At 49.2% G+C, this 23544-nt stretch overlaps 1 protein-coding gene across 3 annotated transcripts in view; it reads right to left on the bottom strand.

Annotated features, from left to right (window-relative positions):
• Positions 1 to 23544, bottom strand: part of TMEM184B (transmembrane protein 184B) — a 41444-nt gene that overhangs the window by 1878 nt on the left and 16022 nt on the right. For all 3 annotated transcript variants that reach the window (XM_054031610.1, XM_054031618.1, XM_054031603.1), the window contains exons 2-8: positions 19606 to 19874; positions 12917 to 13082; positions 8439 to 8529; positions 7734 to 7809; positions 3958 to 4049; positions 3426 to 3595; positions 2084 to 2278 (exon numbers count right to left, since the gene is read on the bottom strand). In XM_054031610.1, the coding sequence (XP_053887585.1) occupies positions 2084 to 2278; positions 3426 to 3595; positions 3958 to 4049; positions 7734 to 7809; positions 8439 to 8529; positions 12917 to 13082; positions 19606 to 19806 (991 nt within the window). In that variant the 5' untranslated portion in view covers positions 19807 to 19874. The remainder of the gene's footprint in view (positions 1 to 2083; positions 2279 to 3425; positions 3596 to 3957; positions 4050 to 7733; positions 7810 to 8438; positions 8530 to 12916; positions 13083 to 19605; positions 19875 to 23544) is intronic.

Below are 23544 nucleotides of genomic sequence, written 5' to 3'. Positions count from 1 at the left end.
TCAAATGGCTTCAAAAGAAGTGCTGTAAAAATAGTACAAGCTTTCAGGGGCACACCCCCAGCATTTGGAAGAGGACTGGTCACAACTGGCCAAGCAATTCCACTTCAAAACAGCAGACTGGAGACATGCAGTAGGAATGGGCCGCACACAAATTGCTGACAATCCCACCCTGCATCCTCACCCTGGCTGGTGGGGTGTGTGATCACAAGGCACAGATTGAGAAGCATTTCTGTAAGGGATTTGGAGAAGGCACAAAAGAGCAAGAGGAAGGTTCTAGGAATTCGGGGGAAATATGGGGCTTGCATTCATTAGGAAGGACAGTGGCTGCAGACAGGACTGAGGGGTTCACCACTGTGATGGGTGGCAGAAAACGTTTACAAAGAGAAGGGAGATGGGAAGCTAGGAAGGAAGGGAGGGAGAAAGCAACAGAGACAGGCCCTCTGCATGGGGCTAGGGATGTGTGTGTCTCACACAGCAGCAGTGAGGGATGCTGCAGCTGGGCCAACTCCATATGGGAGTCAGTCAGGCCTGACGGATGTGAGGAAATTACAGGGTGCAAGACAGAGAGGTACAGAGCCTCCTATCTTGGAATGCTACGAATCCCATTCCCCTCTGAACTGCCAGGGGCATCAGTACCCACATGAGCTTCTGAATTTGCTCCCTGCTCCAAAGGATGAACTCCCCAAACCATCAAAGAATGCTGCTTATTTTTGGCGATAAAAGGGGGACTGTCTCACAGGTGAGGCTGATTGCTTCAATATACACGGCCCCACGCCCACCCTTAGACCTGTGTACAGAGAGCATGGTGTTCTTCATACGGCCCATGGTTTTAGCTAGACCTAAAACAATTAAGTGTTTCAACGCGACTGATAAGACTCTCAACCTGCTAGCCCCACCAAAGGCACTCCAGGCTATGAAGTTATGCCACTGCCCTGTTAGGCGACCTACGATACGGGAACTCTCGAGAAGCTCCATTGAGGAAGGCAAGTTCCACACACGGGATGGCAGCAGGAATCTGCCAGCTAGTGCTTCATAGGGAAGGGTTAGGAGGTGGGAAACCAGTCTGGACAGTATCCCGGTTAAGAGCGACTGAAGAATACACAGAGAACACAGCACCTACCGTATGGCCCATACGATGGAATGGCTGCGTCAGAAACCAGTAGCCAAAGCAAGGGAGACAAAGAGAGAAAGGAAAAAGAGAGAGAGAGAGAGAGAGATGGGAAATAACAGGCTGAACAAGCAAGTAATTCTCAGACCCGCCACCAAAACATCCCCGCAGTGCTGAGTAGCAATTTAACCATCCGTTTAACACATGCAGACTCTATGGCTGAGGGAGGGCAGGATCCCTCTAATTTCCACCACAAAGCCCCCTATTGTTGGAGTGACCGGTCCTTCCAGAGCCTCTAGGCTTGCTGGGATGGAGTGGTCATGCCATGACCTTTGCATGCCATCTGTGCATGATGCGGATCCCATCTCTAAAGGGAAGGAAGCCACACCCCTTTATTTAGGGAAGGAGGGAAAAACACCATGACAGACTGGTACGGCGGTGGGCACAAGAACATTCTCTCTTCACTGGCCAGCTTCCAAGTCCCTCTGCTGATGCTCTTCCTTTTCCCAAGAGCAGGGTCTCTGACCCCTCTGTCCTCAGAATACCTCTGCAGGAAGATCCCCCTCCCTCATGCCAAGGGCACACACTTCCATCTCCCTCAGTTTGAGGGAAACAGGAGCTTCCTCAGACCTCTCCCCCCGACTCCTTTGGGTCTGCTGCCCAACCTGAACATGTGGTGTTCCCCCACAGAGGGACACAGGAAAGAGGCCACTATGCCATCCTCTGACAGGAGAGAATTCTTACAGGCCTGAAGTCTCTAGCAAGCTGTTCTGGTTGGAGTACTGGGGAATTGAAAAGGAAACATTGAAAAAATCAAACTGTGTTCTGCCCTGTAGGGCCCTTGCACACAGTGTCTGTGCAAACGTAAGTGGAGAGAGAACGCTTTCCTGAGTATCCAGATTGGGAGTCTAGGACCCAATAAACCAGCTACACCAAAGTGTACGCATGCCCTCCCATGGAGGCTGGCTCCTGTACCTTGTGCGTCAAGTCGCTTGTCTGCATAGACCTTATAGGTGAAGGCATGGCGCAGGGCAAGGGCTGCGAAGAACATCTCCACGCAGATGATGAAGTCCTGGTAGCCGGCGGCCACAGTACCTTCGCCCACAGACACGTTGGCCGAATGGATCTTGGGAATGGCACCACACTTCTCAAGAATAGCCAGCAGCATCCCTAAGCAGGGCAACAGATTCAAACATAAGTGAGGGGGAAAAAAAGGTTGACCTCACAACTCCCCACAGAATGAGCATATCCAATTGTCTGTGCACATGTCCAGGCAAACCCGTTTAACAAAACGACTGCTAAAGGAAGTTAGCTGGATGCTCCCATCCATCCTGTCAGCGGCGGCTCCAGGCACCAGCGCTCCAAGCGCGTGCCTGGGGTGGCAACTGCGGGGGGTGCCCTGCCGGTCCCTGCGAGGGCGGCAGTCAGGCTGCCTTTGGCAGCATGCCTGCGGGAGGTCCGCCGGTCCCGTGGATTCGGCGGCAATTTGGTGGCGGGTACGCCGAAGCCGCAGGACCGGGGACCTCCCGCAGGCATGCTGCTGAAGGCAGCCTGCCTGCTGTGCTTGGGGCGGCAAAAAAGCTGGAGCCGCCCCTGCATCCTATTTTGTAGTACAAGGGAAAAGCAGCACCTTGTGAAATTAAATAGCAACAAATTTGAGCACAGATAGCACTTAAATAGGAACATTTTTCTAATCACAACGTATAAATGAATCGCACAAGTATTGGGCAAGTACATGAATTTGAGTTTTCTACTTTCTCTGTAGCATGTGACAACGTTGCTAATGCCATAGCAATATAGTGGACTACACAGACTAAGTTCAAGCGTAGTATCTGTTCTGATAGAGTAGCTCCTTATTTCTATGCATCTTGCCCTGATCCATTGGGGGTTCTGCAGCTACATTACATGTGTTTCAGTTGATGTGTCATTTAGCAAAAAGGTATATGAGCTTGTGACTGAAGATTTGTTGATAATCTTTAAAAGAGACCCATCATTTCAGGTTTGTCACTTTAAACAAAACAATTGCAGTATGCAAATAAACTCATGCCAGCTGCATCTTGCCACTGGCAGAGCTGCCCAAGGCTACCATGAAACAAGCAGCTGGTTTGTGGGACAGGTGTGTGTCAAGGACGGGGGGGGGGGGGGGGAAGGAATAAAGATGACAAAGGGGGAGAGAGCTTTTCCTGGGATGAACAACCACGTACTAAAGGATCACTAGAGAGAGACTTGGTGGCTACTCAACACTTGTTCCATCAGCTTTTACTTCCCCGGAGCCTTTCTAATGAGATCTGCAGGCTAGGGAGAGGAGGTGCCTCACCTTGCCAGAAGGACAGGAAGATGACGGACTTGACCATGAAGAACTTGAGAACAGGGCTGTAGGGGCTGAGCAGCTCGCGTGTGGCAAAGTAGAAGAGGAAGAGGGCGTAGAGCGCCAGGCTGACTGAAATATTGTAGATGATCGTCACATAGAGGTAGCCGCGGGTGACACTGAAATGAGAGGAAACACAAACCCTCTGCAGCTCACAAATATCCTCCATCCCTTGCCTCTTCGAGACAAGGGGACAACATTCCTTTCCCCTCTGGCACCCCCACTCAACCCTTTCCCCGAGGTAACATGAAACCCATCGGCTCCGCTCTCATATGCCTCCTTTCCCCTCCACGCTGCCCTCCCTCTTCTCATGCACAGCCCAAGAGCCCCCTTTCTCCACACTCCCTCTCCCCACCAGGACTCTGTGCAGTCACTCAGGGCCCAGGCAGCCAGGCCCTTTCCTTCACAAACGCATGGAACATCAGGCCTGTGAGAGGCTTGCTTGCTGGAGAAATCCCATGACACTAAACAGTTTGCTTACTCGAAGTCACCGTCCCGGTACTTGCCAAAGGCCTGGAGGATGACTGTGCTGATCGCCATAAGGGGCTTCACCACACAGAACTGCAGGGTGGCCTAAGGGAAAGAGGAATGAGATGGAGAAGGAGAAAGAACAAGTGCCACACACACACACGCAGGCTTTGATCCAGGGGCAAGCAATACCATGCATCAGTCACCATCAGAGCAGTTCAACAGCATGGTGTGGTTCCAGTCCTAACAATTACACTGGTCCCACTGGTCCTTAACTGCAGTTCTCTGGGAGTAGAAGATGAGAAAGATTCATATTGTGTGCGTCCATCTGGCTGCCCCTCCTCCACCACAAGAGGCGAACCCCACCCCTGGGCTGGAGGTGGCAAGAGACTGCTCAATGACAGAGTCAGTTCAGAGGCTGGGTTGCAGTAGAGGTAGGGAGACTACCCATCCTGTATTTTAAGTGAAGGTCTATAACTGGGGCCTAATGGTCTGTGACCAAGTCCAGTGAGGAGCTATTGAAAAACGTTTGATCAGATAAAATGCACGTTTCCAGGCAATAACCACAGATGATCCTACCCTGGGGCATGGTACACACATGATTCTGTATAATGAACAAAACGTTATGGAATGGTGTCCTGGGATATGGGTGAGGAGAGGAAGAAAGAACTCTGGTCCATATTTTTCGTCACCATATTCTCTGTGTGCTTGCAATGCAGGTGGTCACCTTACATGGGAGAAAAGAGGAAACAACTCCAGACTCTTCTTAGAAAGGGATATCTTGGCAAATTAAACCGCGTAAGGTGGTTTCAGATACCACAGTGACGAGTGCTGTCTAGACGCCTAGCTAGGTTAGATCCATTCTGCTTTCACTTGCATGAGCTTAGAGTCAGTCTGGAAGGGAGAATCGCCCTGGAGGCTCTCTAGGACTTGAGAGCAGTTGTGTCTGCTCCATCATGCGTCCCAGCACTGAGCATGGCCTCAACCTCCACCCCCTCACGATTCCCTCCCACCCCAAACCTCAGCAGTAAGAAACATTTAACTTCGGGGAGAGAGACGAAGCTGAACTTCATAAAGGTCAGAGGTGGGGGGAAAGGGGGAAGACCCTAAAATTTTAACTGGAGTCTCCCTAAAGCAGATCAGGTAAGAGTTTTGCAAGGTGCTGAGGGGGGTAGAAGGAAGGTAAAACCAAAGGGAAGGTTGCTGATGGTAAGACACAATTTGCTAGTGGTCATAAGACTTCAAGGAGATAAAAAAATCCAACACAAGCCAGTAGGTGAGTCACCAAGATGAGAATTGAATAAGGTCAAGCTAATTGGTAAACAACAACTCTGAGCTTCCTCTCCCTCCAGTCCAGGGATTATTTAACTATTTCCCTGCAATCCAAACCACACATTTTTGTTTTTAGGCACTTCCTGGGGAAGAAAGCATTAAGACATATGGGAAATGCACTGAGGGCACATGACCCAGACATCATGAAGGTCACTGGGCACAAGTCGGGAAAGAACCTCTGCGTAATACCCTGCTGTGGAGATAAGTGTCTGCCCAGGCTTTTAGACCACCCCCGCCACTGTGGCCTCTGAGGGGATCTACAATGCAACAGAAAATCCACAGCACCAAGTCTCAGAGGCCAGGTCAATTGACTTAGACTAACAGGACTCAGGCTGCGGCGCTAAAAATTGCAGTGTAGACATTTGGACTCAGGCTGGAGCCCAGGCTCAAACTCCATAAGGGGGGTGGGTCTCAGAGCCTGGGCTCCAGACCAAAAGACTACACTGCAGTTTTTAGCCCCACAGCCCAAACCCCACGAACCCGTCAGCTGCACCTGTGCCACGGGTCTTTTATTGCAGCGTAGATGTACCCTGAGTGCCCAAGATACACATGGCCAATACAGACAGATACAGCAGACGCCTGTCTGAGAACAGCCCAGTTCAAGAGAGGGGAAGGGAGGGATAGTTGCTTGCTGAAGAGGCCTTCAGCACTAACAAGGCTGATGAGACCCGACAGGGTGACACCACTACCAGACAGGCTCAGGGTGGGGCCGAGGATGGCCAAGGTGTTCCTTTTAACAGGGTTTCCCTCAGTGGGTCATCATGGAGATAAACTGGGCAGTCAGGTGGCCCTGGAAGTTTTCCTGCTCCCCAGTGCTGGAATCCCAAGGAGGCCCCAGAGGCTGGGCTTGGTGCCACAGATTGCCCATTGAACTGTCGTCAGCCCAACTTCCATGGAGTGAGAGGGAAGTGCCTCACATCCCTCTGGCAGGCTAGAAAGCGGTGCTAGCAGTTTGCAAAGGGCAGCTGCATCTGGAAGAATGGTTACCACGATGCAGGGAAGTGAGGGAGCCTAGAAAAATATCCATTTAAGACGGAATTGTCAAACCCTCAGCCTGCTTGATCCATTTGTGGAACCTGCACAACATACTCAGAGTTCGCAGAATTTCAGCCTTCATTAAAACAAAACAAAAAGTTGCTAGTCCTCCTGGTTGAGAAGAAAACCTTCCAAATATGAACTGAGTGTTACCCACGTAGTGATGTCGGCCTAAGTCTGCAGATGGTCTGAAACAACAGCGCTGAGAGGGGTGAACCACCCTATGCCCTGTTAATCTCACTAGGGTGTTACTCGAAAGCCAGCTGACGACACTTTAAATGTCAACATTAGCTATTTCATTGCTCATAATTGTAGGGGGGGGGGAAATGGAGAATGGGGTGGGAGTGAAGCCCAGGTGAGGAAGGAATTAGGAGTTCCTTAGGGAAGGAAAAAACAGAGGGAAGAATGGAAATACATAAAGGCAGGCAAGAGGGAGAGAAACAAATAAAGGAGGATAAGGAACGAAGAAACAGCCACAGTCCTAAAGGTCACTACGCTTCCCAGGGAGTAATGCTGAATGCGATAGTCCGGCTGTTTTCACTCTTTATCTCAATGCAAACTTTTCATTGAGCTCAGATGGAGCTCTGGTGCAGAGTGAGGGCAGCAAATGGGCCTAAAGTCATAGTGAGACCCAAAGACTATAATTAAAAATGGAATTCGGCCCTTTTTCAGAGAATGAAAGCAACGCCCCAATCTAACCAAACCTGTTTCAGTCACTATCTACAGAGAGATCCTGCATGTCACTCTCAGCAGCTTAGCAAATCTCTACCTTTACTGCTACCTTGTGGCAGTCAGCAGTGACAGCCTCCTGGACCCCATGACCGAACACATGACCGGATTTGTCGTCATTTAGATTTCTCTCTCTTCCTGACATACCCACTTCATCATGAAACACCCCCTCCCCTCCCCCCCCGCCGGAGTGAGCAATATGCTGGAGAAGTTCCTCCTGCAAAGTGGTGTGTCACAATGATCAGACTCCATACTCCCACTCCTAACCACACTGGCAAAGCTGGGAACTCAAGAGACACTTACACAACTACTGGGGTTGTCTGGGACCCACGTTCTCATAGGGGATCTGGGACCTGCCCATCCCAGGAGGGGAAGAGGAAACAAACATCAGTTCCTAGGGACTCCTGGGGTTTGGAGTAGATCCTGTAGAGAAGACAGGTCATTTCCCTTGCTAACCGCCTTTCTAGTTTTTGGGTGGGCAGAGCAACATGGTATATCTGCTTCAGCGCTATTACAACATGATAACAGATTTATTCTCGCCCACTAAGCTACGTGCCTTTCTCAGCTCGATCTCATAAATCCACTGAACAGAGGTTGGTCCAAAGGAGCCCTCATCTCAGAAACTCCATGGGCCAGGCATTACTGCCTCCTCTCCTGCTTCTTGCACACAGACCAGCTTTCTTCAGCCCGTACCTGTTTGCAGAACCTCAGGAATCCGATGGAATACGTCTTCCCCCACAGGCAGCAAGTCCCATACATGCAACTGGACCTGAAAATGCAACACAGCAGGACAGCCAGAGAAAGGAGTCAGAGGGCAGAGCTCAGGATATGGCAAGCAGTGAGATGCAGGCCCTTGCCTGCCCATCTCCTCCCCATGAAAATATAACATTCTTGCTTTCACCAGGCCTAATTAGTCATCACCATAGCGACAACAGCCTTAGTCTCCTTCAGAGATGCAGACACGAACAGAGGTGTGGTCTTGCACTCCTCTCTCTGCCCCCCAAAACCGATTTTTGGCAGGGAAGTTGTTGGCTAGCATGGTCTGGCACTAGAAAAGGAGAGCAGGCAGCCACAACCAGCATAGGCTAGGGAAAGGAAACACATACTGGGGGGAGGGGAGAAGAAACTACAGGGGAGCCAGGTGAACATGAAAGCTCTACATAGGTAGGCTCAGTTCACACGTGATGATCTGAATGGCCTCATCCAGCGTGAGTGGATGCTTGTAAATCCATTTGAGTCCTGTGTGTAATGAGCTAGGTGGTATCATCCGATCCAGTTCCAGGGTACACTTATTGCACCACACAGTTTCCAGTGGCAGGGGTTAAAACAAATCCTGTGATACAGAAGCCCCCAGGGAAGGATGGACGAGAGTGCTGTAAATAGACTTGGAGTACTCACTCGATAGATTTCCCTCTGATCTCGGACATGATGGAGCTCTCCCCCCCAAGATACTCATAGCAGAGGCTGAGGAAGTTGTAGATTACAAAGGCTGCAAAGACAGATTAACCAGATCAAAATCATGATGCCCACTGAACGGGGACAAGCAGCTGGGGTGCAGGGGAGAAGCAAAACCAGCAGTAATGACAATCTGTGAAGCGCCTTTCATTCTGAGAATCCCAGACTGTTTTTACAGGGTGCACTCCTCCTCCTGCTTCAGCAGTTACATGGCACTCTGCGTCGAAACCCGGCAGGGCACCAAAGCTAATGCCCCTGCTCTTCCCAAAAGTGTCATGGGACTTTTAGCCACCACCACTCTGGTCAAGGCCTCTGTTTTACATCTCTGTAAGATGCCCTTCCCCGACGCACAGCGCTCCTTAGGACTATTCTGGGGCATTAGCCTAGTACTCACTCAAATGGTAAAGCATCCCTAATGAATCATCCATCTCACTTCTTTCCGCACCCTCCACTCACCTTTGAGGTCTCTAAACCAAGGCTACGATTTTGTTACAGAAGTCATGGAAATCACAGAATCTGTGACTTCCAAAGCCCTTCATGACTTCAGCCCCTGGTGGCTGGGGGGACCCCCACAGCTCCCTGCCACCGCAGACGGCAGGGTGACCCTGGAGCGCCGAGCCCCCATGAGTGGCGGGGGCCCCCAGAGATCCCAGCCGGCCTCCACAGCTGCCCAGCGGCTTCACATTTTGTCATGGATATTTTTTAGTAAAAGTCAGGGACAAGTCACGGGCTTCCGTGAATTTTTCTTTCTTACCCGTGACCCATCCGTGATTTTTACTAAAATATCCATGACAAAATCTTAGCCTTACAAATGAGGCCCTACCCTGTTAGCTTAGGACAGCTGATGAACAAACAGTTTCTCTATGTGATCTGACTGCGGGCACTCCCCCCGCTCCCCACAGGGAGACCCAAAGAAATGGAGGGGTGATCTGGTGACTGAAACTGGCAATCATTAGAATCTCCAGTCTGCCTATTATTCTCCATAGAAAGTTGTAATATTTTTTACTAACTGGGGAGATGAGTAAGGGCTTTACATCACCCACCAGGATGCATCCTCCATGCAGTACATTTGCTCCTTCTTCTGGATCACCCCTTACATGAGGAATGCTCTCCCCTCTTCAAGGCTCACCTCCGCTGACACCTATACTATATTGCCAACTGAAAACAGCCAAGTGAATGGCAGGGGTGGTGCCAGCCTCTTCCTTGCCATGAGGTTCCGCCTTTCTCTGTGGCCCCGCCCCTTCTCCTCCTCCCCCCTCTCCCCTCCCCCCACGGTTCCCCCCTCCGGGCACACCAGAAGCCAGAGCTGGGCAGTCTGCGGTGCAGACCGTTTGCAGGCAGCAAGAGCCTCCCAGGTAGGGGAAGCAGCTCTGGGGCGGACAGAGCCCTCTGGCACTTGGGGAGCAGCAACTGTGGGGGGCAGTGCCCCTGGAGCGTGGACCAGTGCAGGTCAGTCTGGGCAGCTGTGGGGAGCCCCGCCCATCCATCTGCCCTGAGTGGCACCCCCCAGCGGGTGGGGACACGGGCTGGGGGCTGCTCTCAGGACCCATGCCCCCCATCCAGGCTTACTTCTCCACTGCTGCAACAGCTGGGTGCCCAGACAGCAGCCGCCAGTCTCTCTGCTTTGCCTTCAGAGCTAGGCAGCCAGAGAGTGGCAGCTGCTACAGGGTGGCTACAGGGGGGCTAAGGCAAATGTTGGGGTGGCTATAGCCCCCGCATGCCCCTTCGGCACCGCCCCATGAATGGCTGGTAGGGACTTTTTTATCATAGATAATGTAATAAATGACAAGCATTTAGCAATGCACATGGCTAGCCTATGTTAGCCTGTTCTCATTGCCGTTTCCCTTATTCTAGTCCTCCCACCTCTCTCCTACTGTTACAGCCACTCTTGTATCCTGATCTAAATTAGACTATGAGCTCCCTGGGGCAGGGTCTGTCCTACTCTATGTTTGTACAGCACCTAACACAACAGGGCCCAGATCCTGATTGTATTACGGTAACATCAACATGCCTTGAGGAAATAATAAACTCAGGAGAGAGACACCGTACCCAGGGAATTTCAAGACAAGAACAAAACAAAATCAAATGCATAAGGCCAAGAATCTGTCCTCAACAAGGAGCTGGATAGCAGACATCAAAGAGGTTATCCCACTTAAAAAGACATCCATGATCGGAGACAGCTCATGGACTTTCACCTCCCCTGGGCCCTTGTAATCACCCAACCATGCCCTTACACAAAGGGACACAGATCCCATGAAGAAACACCCCCCAAAAATCTAACAACAGGATTAGACACAACGCAACACTTCCAGACATTTTTAGCACAACAGAATAGTACAGTGCATAAATGGCTATGGTCTATCTGCTTCTATTTATACAATAAGGCAAAATTGTATTCCACCTGTAATCCTGGTTATTGAACAGGCCCATTGACTGTATTTCTGTAATGATTTGGGGTATTGGTATCAATTAAATAATCAATTAAAAAAACAACACAGAAAACATTTATTTAAAAAACCTGTGGTAAATTACCTCGTCTGCAAACTCTCTGCATCTCCCTTAACTTTAGGCCTATGAAGGCACCTCTCAGCTGCTGGGGGAGGAGAAGCTTAGCTTCTCATATTGTTCTCCAGTGGTGCTCTCCACTACTCTCCGAAGCGGTCACACTCACTGCAACACCAGCTGCCCATCCAAAAGCATTGGGAAGGAGGTGAAATCAGAGGGAGAAGAATGGGGACATTTTCCCCCCACTCTCCCTCTACAGTCCCCAAAAGAAACAAGTGCTAATTATTAAAGATGGCTGTGCTAGAATAACAGCGCTTCCCCTCCTAGCCCATATTCGTCTTTGTCGTCAAAAGTACTTATCACATCACCACAAAAGAGCACAAACTCTTATGTCACAGACTGAGGCCCCAGGGTTTCATGTGTATGGAGGCAGGATAAAAGAGCAGGACCAAAAAAGTATACTCCACCCGCCAAAAGACACACACCACAGAGAACCACCCATGATTGGCACAACACAGATTCCAAGTTTAGTGATGGATTTTTTTATTCGTTACTATTTTTATTGTTTTCAAGTGGAGCTATTCCCCAAGAGTAAAAATCTCCACTGAACGCGAGAAAGATCTCCCTCCCACCCTCTCCAATCTCCTGCTTTTCCTGGGCATAGTTTTGAAACTGTTCAGAGAATACACAGGGGCAGGGGACGCACCTCCACACAGCATAACAAGCGGGCCAAGCGGGTGAACTTTGGAACGCAGGCTGACCCCTTGAGCAGATGTTGCGATGTTTGCAAACTCCCTAGGCAAGGCGGAGGGGATAATAGCCGTTGCTAGGAGAGGAGTTTCGCAGAGTAGCAGGCTTCCTGCTAAGCCTTTACACACAAACACAGGGAGAGAAAAAATGTCCTCTGGATTGTGTGCATGAGTTTGCCATCTGCTATTGTATCTTAGTGCATTGTCACTGGTCCCTTGAGCAGATTAACTTGTTGACACACCCAGGGGCCTCTCTCCCTGCAACACAGATCTCACTAACAACAAACCCTACAAACAAGGTGCAGTTTAGTCAGGACAGACAGACAGACACACAATAATAGTGGTCCAACAGGATATCCTGCCACAGAGTACAGCCTCTCCCAGGATGCTGTTGTGGGGATAGGGGGGAGAGGCTCCTTTTTTGAATGGGGTGAGGGGGTAGATTTTAGAAGTGTTTATTTCAGAGACTGACTGTTTCTTTCTCATATGCCTCAAGGGTGAGTTTTCCTTTCCTAGCCAGGTGGGTCACATTATTAGAAAAGTGCAATAAATAATAGATATTGATCCTCACACCTTTCTGCCCGTAGGATCCCAAAGCACATTACAGCTCTCTCTCACACACCACTGAACCACAGTGGCTACTGTAGTGGAATGCAGCCGCCATTCTGTGCCAGGGAAATGATGCAAACAGTTACAGGATGGGAAGAGAGTAACATTGCCAACAGAAACTGCAATGGGGATTTAGGGGCCATGTGAGGAGGGGCAGAATACAATTGGCCAGCCTGAAGTCTGCTCAGGTGTTGGGGAAACCTTTGGGATCTTTAACATTGATGGGCGTTCAGACCTTCTGTTTTACACCTCCTCTGAAAGAATGAATACAAGTCTGCCATGTGAGAAAATCTCTTCAGAAGCTTTGTGTCTTTCTAAACCGTATCCTAGGGCAATCCCAATATACCCTGTCACTCCTACAGCAGCCAGGAGGACAGAAGACATTGTTCCCCAGTCACTAAGCCAGGCTTCAAACCATGGTTCTAGTTCGATATCAGTACAAATCATAGCCATATGACAGAAGTACGCCCCCTCCACGCTTCCTGTCCACATGCAGGACCAGTCCCTGCACTCCAGCCTGTAACAGAAAGCCCCCATGCTCCGCCATCCCCGCCTTACCTTCGTAGCAGTCCCGCACAGTGCCAAAGTAAACATAGTACTGGTCATTGGTGAAGAAAAGGAGGCTGAGCCATGAGTCGAAGGCGTAAATGGGCACAATGAAGAGGATCCGGACAATGTAGCGCTGCTCATTGGGGCAGCTATAACAGCGCAGATGCATGTAGATCTGAATGGGGGAAGATGGAGAACAGGATCAGTGACAATCAAACAGAGGAAAGGGTGGGACTGGATGGCCATGGGGGACTGAGAATGGAACACAGAACTCCTCACTGGAGCAGGTGATCTAACGCGGCCTTAAGACAGCAGGGATAAAAAACTGTTACTTTCTTATGGCCACTCGCAGTGGCCTGTGTGAGGTGAATTGGGGGCTGCAGTCCAGTTTCTAATGAGATGGGATTAAATTCATTTTTATTATTTTTGCTCATTATTACCAAGTGTGGCCTCATATTCTCTTGTTCATATTTAATTCCCAGATAATCCATCCCAAGACTCTGCTATCTCCTTTCAGGCACTTAAGATTTCCAACCCTGCAACCTCCTCTTTTCCTCAGCCGTATAGGACTGAGCACATCAGGCTGTCACCATGGTTAAGGCCCTCTTTACCTCTGAGCAGTTTTATACACTTCCCCATGACTTTTTCATGAAAGAACCCCAGAAAATTCCTTCATATAGGTTTTAAGTAGATGGAGAAGCCCCAAACCCTACTGCCTGCTGGCAAGAGTCATACTATTGCTTTAACATAAAGCCATAAAATGCCAGCCTCTTTCCCTCCTACCAGAGCAGTACAATTCACAGCTCTGAAATTGGACTCTCTACAGCGCAATAAAGTCATAAAACTTGTGCAGCCTGATAACCAATAGAACTGCAAATTCTCTAGTCACCCAGGAACATGTGCTAAGACAACTATGACGTCATAATTCTACCCACTCCCTCCAAAAATCAGGGGGTTCATTAATCATCTCAAAATTAAACTGTCACACCCTTAAAAAAAATTCTCCCCCAGAATATCCATCTTCTAACAACAAAGTTCACCTTTACCAAAAAATATACACTTAGTATGGCAACACCGAATTTGTCAACTTGAAATATACAATCAACCTTCCTTAATGGCCAGGACAAGTAAAGGACTCCAGGCAAAAGCCTGCATAAAGAAAAAGGTCTGACAGCATGTCCTGATGGTCAATGGACACAAGTTTGGTTGAACCAGCAGGGAACATGTTCTTCAGAGGCAAAAACCAGAACACACACACAACAAACTAGCGTGATTGTTTCTTCTTACAATCCAGTTACACTCCTTCAAATTCCTCTCCTCCCATTCCATATCACACCCTCTCCAACATGGCTCCTACCCCTTGCACTCAACTGAAACTGATTTCACCAAAGTCTTTAAAGACCTCTTCCTAGCCAAAGCTCAAAACCAGTATAGCATCCTCATTCTCCTTAACCTGTCAGGCACCTTCAACAGTCAACCACTCTCTTCTTGAAATTGTCTCCCTTCCTTGCCCCCCTCCTGGTTCTCCTCCTACCTCTCTAATTTCTCCTTCAGTGTCTCCTCCTCATCCCCGCTTCCAGCTTTCTGTGAGGATTCCATAGGTCGCTGTCCTTGGTTCCCATATCTTCTCCCTTTACACCTTGTCTATAAGCAATCTCACCCGCAAACTCAAACTGAACTAACACCTTCATACAGATGATTCATAGATCTACCTCTCTATTCCAGACCTATCTCAGCTTCTCTCCTCATGGAAGTCTAACTGCCAGTTCAAACTCAACAGGGCTAAAAGAGAGTTCTTCATCTTCACCCCCAATCCCTCCTTGCTACCTCCTTTTTGGACGACTGCAGACACCACTACCATCCTGTCCATCACTTGGGCCCATAACTTGGGTGTCTGTCGTCTTTGACTCAGACCTCTCTCAGACCAACATCCTCACATCCAAGCTAGGTCTAAATCATGCAGATTCTTTCTGCATAACATCTCAGATACGGCCTTTCTTATCTGTCCACATGGCTACAGCTCCTCCACGTTCTCATAATCTCACATCTTAATTACTGCAACATCCTTTTCTCTGGCCTTGACAAATGCAATCTTCCCCTGTTCATCCATTCAGAATGCTGCTGCAAAGATCATTTTCCTAGCTCGTCACTTGGACCACGTCACCCCTCTCCCTGAATCCCTCCACTGGCTCCCTCTTTTCTACCATATCAAACAAGCTATTTGTATTCACTTTCGAGGCTCTTTATGACCTATCCCGATCCCACCTATCATCTCTCATTCAGTATCAAAAGGTCAGCTCTCGCCTGCCGTCAGCCCATGTCGCCAGCCTCCATCCCCCACTTGTTAAATTCTGAAACAAGCACCTTTGTGCACCTCACACCTGGCAGAAGCTGCCCGTGAACATTCACCAAGCTACCTTGTTATCCACCTTCAAATCCTTCCTCAAAACTCTCCTCTGCTACGATACCTATAAAATACTTGATGGTGAGACAGCTGGTGTGCTAAGACCACAGCCTGTCATACTGGCCAACATTGTCTCATTGTTTCTTGTACTACCGTCTCGCATCTTATACTTAGAGTGTAAGCTCCTTGGGGCAGGGACCATCTCTTTGTGCTGTGTTTGCACAGCGCCTGGCACAGTGGGGTTCTGGTCCAGGGCTGGGCTCCGAGGCGCTATGATCATGCAAATAATACATAATACCTACCCACCCCCAGGGATGTCACTAGAGCCTTTCACTGTGTGCACGATCACAAGAGCATGTCAGGCAGGAAATGCCATATGACAGACCAATGACACATTTAACCCAGTCCCCTGCCTCTGACATTTAGCAACACTGGATTCTGAAGAGCAGCGTTTCTCAAACTGGGGTCCCTGACGGCACCCCAGGGGGTCCGCGGGCCTCACTGATCAAGTCCTTCCCCTCCCTCCACTCCTCTCCCTCCCTCTTAGCACCTCCTGCATGGTAAAAGTCCAGCGGTGCAGCAGGGCTAAGGCAGGTTCCCTACCTGCCCCAGCTCCGCAATACTCCTGGAAGCAGCCGGCATGTCCCTCCAGGGCAAGGGGTCTCTGCGCACTGCCCCTGCCCGGAATGCCGACTCTGCAGTTCCCATTGGCCAGGAACTGCGGCCAATGGGAGCGGTGGGGGCGGTGCCTGCGGGCAGGGGCAGTGCGCGGAGACCCCTTGGCCCCCCCGCCCACCTAGGAGCCGCTGTCAGAGAGATGTGCTGGATGTTTTCAGGAGCCACCCAAGGTAAGTGCTGCCTCACACCCCTCACTCCCTCCTGCACCCCAACCCCCTTTCCCAGACCAGAGCCCGCACCCAAACTTCCACCCAGAGCCTGCACCCCGGGCCCCCTCCCAGAGCCCGCACCCTGAGCCCCCTCCTGCACCCAAACTCCCTCCCAGAGCCCTCATCCTCCCACACCAAAACTCCCTCCCAGAGCCTGCACCCTGAACCCCCTCCTGCACCCAAACTCCCTCCCAGAGCCGCACCCCCTCCTGTACCCCAACCCCCTGCCCCAGTATGGTGAAAGTGAGTGACGGTAGGGGAGAGCAAGCGAGCGATGGAAGGAGGGGGGATGGAGTGAGTGGGGGCGGGACCCCAAAGAAGGGGTGGGGCCTCAGGGAAGGGGGCGTGGCCAGGGCTGAGAGGGGAGGTGGGACTGGAGGGGGTCCCCACATTTTTTAAAATCAAAATGGGGTTCCTTGAGTTGCTAAAATTTGAGAACCGCTGCAGTACAGAACAGCAGAAAACCCTAGCTGTGCAATGCTGTACCGGGGGAAGAATTTTTCCCTACTTCCAGCAGGTGATCAATGTGCACCCTGAAGCAGAAGGATGATAGCACTTATTGTTACCTAAGCTAGTGGCACTACAGGTGTTACTCTTATTCATCAGTGACTAATCTCTTTTCAAACCTCCCTAGACTATTTGCCTCTGCAATACACTGTCATTTTCCAACTCCTACTCAGCTCTCTGGAATCCAACAACACAGAGGTAAGGAACACAGGTTGACACATTTCAGGGCATGTATTTCCCACTGTGTTACAGTCCACATGACGACTACATTAGAGAAGAGGATGTTGGATTGGACTTGTGCTGGAACCCAGAGAATACTGGATGAGATAAGTTGGCCAGGCGTTGCCCCAGAAAGAAAAGGAGAAAAAGCAAAACAAACATTTCCTGCTACTCCTTTCCGTAGCAGAATTCAGCTAGTGGAATTCACTGGCACGGAAGGTTGTCAAGGCAGGCACTGCTCGCTGGATGATTTAAAACAATAAACGGCTGATCATTTAATGAACTAACAGCTGACATAACTACAAAATGGCCAGCTAAGAATAGAAGGTAATTAAGCCTCATAAATCATAGCACAATCTCATCACCTACATATCCTGCCCTGTGATGGGATGTGCACCCCACACTGGCCCTGCAAGAGCCAAATTGGACCAGATGGGCCCAATCAGCTAATCAGGCAGCAAAGGAGGGGGGAGCTTTAGGCTGGAGGCAGCTAATTAGTGAGAAGCTCACCTGTGAGAGACAGGCAGGGTTCCTACAAAAGACAGGAAAATGGAGACAAAAGAGGCAGCAGAGAGATGGCTGCATCCATTCCCTGGGAGATGTGTTTGAGTAGCTGCAGAGATGAGTTGCCCACAGTTACTCCTTGGGAGGAGGAAGTGAAGAGACCAGCAAACCCAGAGGAGTGGGGAGGGCGAAGAGGTATGGAAGTGGCTCAGGGAATGGATCTTGGCTGCTGGGTAGAGGGTCCCTGGGCAGGAACCTGGAGCAGAGGCTGGGCTGGGGTTCCCTGCAAGCCATTGCAGTAGTAGCACTGTGAGGCAGTGAAGCAGAAGACTGCCTAAGCCTGCTGGACAACAGGAACCTTGATACACTTCCCCTGTGGAGGGGAAACCACAATAGTGACCTGACTGGAGGACTGAGTCAGGAAGAGGACAGCTGTGACTCCTGGGAGCAAGAGAGGAGCTACAGAGGAGAAACAGATGGGGTGTAATTGCTGGAAGGGTGTGACTGAGCTAATCTCCAGAGATGTCAGGAGATGGCACTATCAAGTGGTGAGTAGAGCCCCCATCAATGCCCCCACCTCCACTTCTAGCACTACTCAACAGGCCAACTGTATTATTGAAAGGGAAGTGGGTGTTCACATTCCTCTGAAAGAACAGAACAGGTGTGATGGATCGGGAGCAGCTCTGTAATAACTTATAAAGACCATACGGTGGTCTGGTAACTGGGGTGTTTTCTGTATGATTATATTGGTTTAACACAACAGAGGCTGTCAAAAACAGGCAGGAAGGAAAACAGCAGCTTAGGATAAGCCACCTCTCTGCAAACACTTGAGAGGTGTTAAGGGATAATGCCAGAAAACTTGCTTTGAAGATTTTGGCTCCTCTCCAGGTAACCATACAAAACTGGCCTGAACCAGGAGAGGAAAAGGCCTGCAGAACATTGAAGATTGACAGGACTCTGGCAGGTTTAAAGAGGAACACTCTTGAAAGGGGAGGAGTTTCAGGGGAAAAAGACTAAGACCCCTGACAAACTGCTGTAGGGGTCTGAAGAAGTTAGGCCTGCCTGGATGGCCCTCAGGGGGTGGCAAGCCAGTAGGTAAGAGATGTATGTAGACTGTTAGTGTTTAAATCCTTGTTCTCTATTTTTTTGTTTTGTTAAAATAAACAGTACCTTCGCTTTAAGATGCTGACTGGTCACAGACTCCCCAAATGGAGAACTGCAGGTGCCAGAACTCCATGAGACCTGCTAGGCAATAATGGTAGGGAGAACTGGCCTAATAGGAAAGCTGCAGAATTCCTCCCCAGGAGAAATGAGGCATGAGGTCTAAGACCTGAAGAAGTGCACTCAGACCAGAAAGGGGACAGATTTGCAGCTAGCCCAGTAACTGTGACAACAGGTATTAGCTGCTGCTAAAAGCAGGATACCAGACTGAACGGGCTAATGGCCTTACCTGGTATGGCTATCCCCTTGTGCCTCTGCTACTGAGAGCCAGGCAGAAAGGTGTTTGATCCTCTACATCCTTTATAATGCCCTCCCTTTCCTCACCAGCCTGTGATCTGGGGCTCCTTGCTAGGCAAAAGTTTGATTATTACAAGCCTGAAGACAAAGGGAAAGATGAGACCTTGTATAGGCAGGTACCTGGCCACTGCATTCTTAGGTACAGAATGGTGCCATATGCGAGTCTGAGACTTGGTGCAGCTTTCTCTTCCCCAGACACACTCAAACACTGCTCCTCTCCAGGGAGGTGGAGTTCTGTTTCTCTTGCTGCTTCCTCCCTATGTATTAGCTCTCAGGGAACAGAGCTGATCATTAAGCAAGGTGGAGTAGACATCTCCACAACTCTCATTGCCCTTCTACCAACCCCCTGGATCCACCTGAAGCAAAAGAACCCCCCTCAAACATTCCCTTGGTACAGTTTTGTGCAGTACTGAGCACAGTTACCTTTACTGAGTTATAGGTGGTGAATAATTTGCTAGCCTAGATAATTAATTGCCAAGATGCAAGATTAGCTCACAGTGACTCCTCAAAGTGGAGGGGTGAGAGTCATAAACTGAGCTAGTGATAACAGCAGGAATGATTCTAAAACCCCCACAGCTGGCAGAGACACCCCTCACACCATGTGTATTCACCCAGTTTGGGGGGGCAGAGTTACAGGGATCAAACACTGAGATTCTTACCTGATGGCAGGTGATGAGCAAAGCTGTCCACACAAAAAAACCTGAGATGGCTTGAGCAGCAGGGGTCATTAGGAATATTGGCTGCTCCATAGCAGTGGGGCTGCCGTCCTCAGACATCCAGGAGAAGTTTGGGGCTGCAACTGGGGTGGTGGCGGGGGAACCCAGCTCGGGCTCTGACATGACTCCAGTCACCACTATCATTTTGCCTTTTGAGAAGCAGTTCCACCAGGGTTAATACAGAGCTGCCCCCAAGCTGAGCCCTGTCAAACCTAAAAGGGATAAACAAAGGCAGAGATTAATCTCAACCGAATGGCCACAAAGGTAAGAACATTCTGCATTTATACCATGTTTTTCACATGGGATCTTAGAATGCTGTCCAAACAGAACTCAGTTAAGCATTCATAGCACCCTGTGAGATGGTTAGGTAAGGACATATAAGGATCACTCACAGCCAGCTCTAGGGTGAAACCCAGCAGCTATTTAACAGCACAAACAACACCACCACCACCCTCCTCCTACAAAACAGTTTAGGCAGGAAGTGAAGAATACTGTATCCCTCTGGCACTACAGAATAATTCAGGTAGGCAGACTTTAAATTGCCCAGACTGGAATGTGGCCAAGACAGCCCAGTAAACATCCCAACCCTTAAGAGATGTGTCTGAGTCCTTTTACACTGAATGGCCAGAGCCTTAGCTTTACATCTCATCTGAAACAGCACCACAAGCAGCCCAACACCTGGTAATGCAGAGGTGTTGTTCAGCACCAACTCCAAAGGCAAGTGTCCTTTATTAATTACCAACACCACTTGGAGTGCGTGTACACATGCCAAATGCACATACTCCTAGAGTCACATTGTTAAGGCCATGCTGCTTACAAATCAGAGGCTTGCATGTGTGACCAATAATGTTCCTGATGTTACCTATGGAAATAATTCTACCTGCTTTCTTCTCACTTTGCAAGGAGAAGGAAAACAAAATTAGGGGAAATAGCTGGGGGTTCCTTTTACCTAGTTTATGCATGAATATAGGTAACCAAAATTTGAAGGAACTTTAATTTATTAATCTCTCTAATGAAATGCACTGAACACTGAGAAGAAAACATAGTACATGGATCTGCAGAAGGCTTGGAATTTTTTTTCCTTCTTCCAGTTGCTGTACTTTTTCTGAAACACTCCCCTTTCAGACTGAAATTTTCTATGCTTTGTCTCTACCCAAGGGTGATTTTAATAATAATAAAAAAAGAGGGAAAACAGTTCAGCTATTTTTGCGCATGAGAACACACTTTTCCCATTATATTAAAAAAAAAAAAAATCCTTGTGACTTTTTATTCAAACAACCCTGCAGGAAAAAATGGCTGAAGGTTTGAACACAAACTTGGTTGGAAGCTGTCCTCATTAAGCAGCAGGACCTTTGCTGATTCTGGAGGAAACTGGTTTTGATTTGACAGTGTTCTAAGCCTTTGACAAGCCCATATTAAGACAAGCAATAGATATTTCTACAAAGCTCATAAGGTGTCTATCTAAAAAGGGTTCATGGCAGCTGCATCCACGGTTAACTCCATGAACAGTCCTGTCACCCATGATATTGCAAAGCTGTAGGGACTGAGGGGGCTCATGAGAAGTACTTCCACCGATCTTGTAAGAGGCGAAGGGGTCAAAAGAGGGCTCCTGCATACCAGCGCAGTCTATGCTAAGAAATTTTTACCACCCTAACTAACACTGCAGCTGCACCACTACTAGCAACACTGGGAATCTTAGTACAGATAAAAGAAGAACAGGAATACTTGTGGCACCTTAGAGACTAACAAATTTAGTCTTAGTACAGATAGGGTTTTAATTACGTGCACGCCCCCCCCCCTTTTTTTTTTTTTTAAATTCCCATGTCCCCTGCAGGGATCACGTTTAACCAAAATGGTGCTAAAAACCATATTGGCAGCCTTAACCACATCCATTCTAGGGATTCCAGCACTGCTAATGCTGACCCAGCTGAGCTCGTGTTAGCCATAGTGTGGAAGTTCAGCCATTCACCTAGTGTAAAAGGACAATTGCAAAAAAACTAGGACCACAATAAGAACCACTGCCACCCCTGCAGACCTTGTAAGCCATGCAAGTGTCAAGGGAGGGTCTTTGGACTTCATTAGTTGTAAAGTAGGGATCCTTTCTCCAATGCCCCTCCGGGCCTCTGCAGATGAGGAAGATGCTAAGCACCTTTCCAAACTACAGCACTCCTAAAGAACATGGGACTGGCTCTCTATTGTGGACCTTGTGAGGCATGCAGGAATGGGGGCAGGGGTTTCTATTATCTAACCAAACTGTATAAATTCTGTGATCTGCAACACACATCTTACAATTTTTTGCAAGCCAACAGAATTTCAAAGACCTAGTAAGCGAACCCCCCAAAGTCCCCCCCCCAAATTTCCTATTATAACAGAATATAAAGGTTGTATAGTTAAGCACTCAAAAGGTCAGGAAAATGCTCAAGTTGAAGCTGTATGTGCAATCTTAATACTGCCCCCTTGTGATTATACATTACTGCACAGTCTAATTATAGGATTAGTTACCATTTTTCAAATGGTATTTTGTAATCATTTTTTTTCCTACAACCCAACACATGTAACATTTTGGAGTAGTGTGTTCTACTGCATACCAGAGTCCAGGAAAGTCATTTATATGAAAAGTGTGCAGTAAGTTTGAGAACTGACTACAGATTAAGAAATAGTGCAGTGTTGATAGCACATATAGGTCACCAAAATTTGCAGGTAAGGTAGCTTCACAATTAAACTTTCTCTCTCTACTGAAATGCACCAAAGGAAGGTTGTGCTGCTGGTTGAGAAGAAAACATAGCATATGGATCTTGCAAAATTAATAAAATACATAATGTAGAGGGAAGAAGTTTACTAAATTAGACAGGATTAAAGGTATAGAGCAGGGACGGGCAAACTTTTTGGCCTGAGGGCCGCATCGGGTTGTATGGAGGGCTGGTTAGGGGAGGGGGTCGTGGCCCAGCCCCCACCTCCTATCTGCCCCCCCGGGGACTCCTGCCCCATCCAACCCCCTCCCCGCTCCCTGTCCCCTGACTGCCCCTGTACCACCGCCACCCCATCCAACCCCTCCTCTCATTCCTGACAGCCCCCCAAGGATCCCTGCCCCATCCAACCACCCCTTCTCCCTGTCCCAACTGCCCCCGGAACCCCTGCCTGACTGTTCCCATCCTGCTTTCCTGACTGCCCCCCCCCCGACCCCTGCCCCTGACCACCACCCCGAACTCCCCTGCCCTCTAGACACCCCCCCCCCCGCTCCCTGCCCCCTTACCACGCTGCCTGGAGCGCTGGCGCCGGACCATGCCGCCGCTACCGGCGCGCAGCACAGAGACCGGGGCGGGGGGGGGGGGGGGGGGCTGGGGGTGAGCCTCCCAAGCCAGGCAGGACGGTCCCATGGGCTGTAGTTTGCCCATCTCTTTGTTACAATGACATTAGCATGAATAGAAAAGAATGAGAAAACCATTATCAGTCTGACACATACATCTTTGTTTGTAGCAAGAATTGTTTATTATATTGTGTTATTTGAGAAGTAGGAGGTGATCATGTAATTCAAGACTTAATTGTAATATATACACACACAAGGGGGCAATCTTAACTTTGGAACTATTCCCTAAGTCTGTTCAGTCTTCTGCTCCAGTCTTGCCTTCTCTTCTCTGCCCATCCTTCTGTAACTCTCCCTCACTCTGGGGTACAGGGGGGCAGATTTGCTCTCTCATATTCTGGTCCACCTATCAGGAATTCTCCCCCATTTCCTGCCTCCAGGTTACTTCCTCTCTTTAAATCTCACCTTAAAACCTTCTCCATTTTCAATTCACAACTACACTCTCCCTGGAAAGAGTCTTTGCAATACAATGTGTGAAGTACACTATAGAAAAACCATGTACATTTCCTGGTGAATGG

The sequence above is a fragment of the Malaclemys terrapin genome, chromosome 1, assembly GCF_027887155.1.
Source record: "Malaclemys terrapin pileata isolate rMalTer1 chromosome 1, rMalTer1.hap1, whole genome shotgun sequence".
NCBI classification, from domain to species: domain Eukaryota; kingdom Metazoa; phylum Chordata; order Testudines; family Emydidae; genus Malaclemys; species Malaclemys terrapin.
The sequence above is the reverse complement of the archived record's forward strand: the minus strand, read 5'-3'. Positions and strand labels throughout refer to the sequence as shown.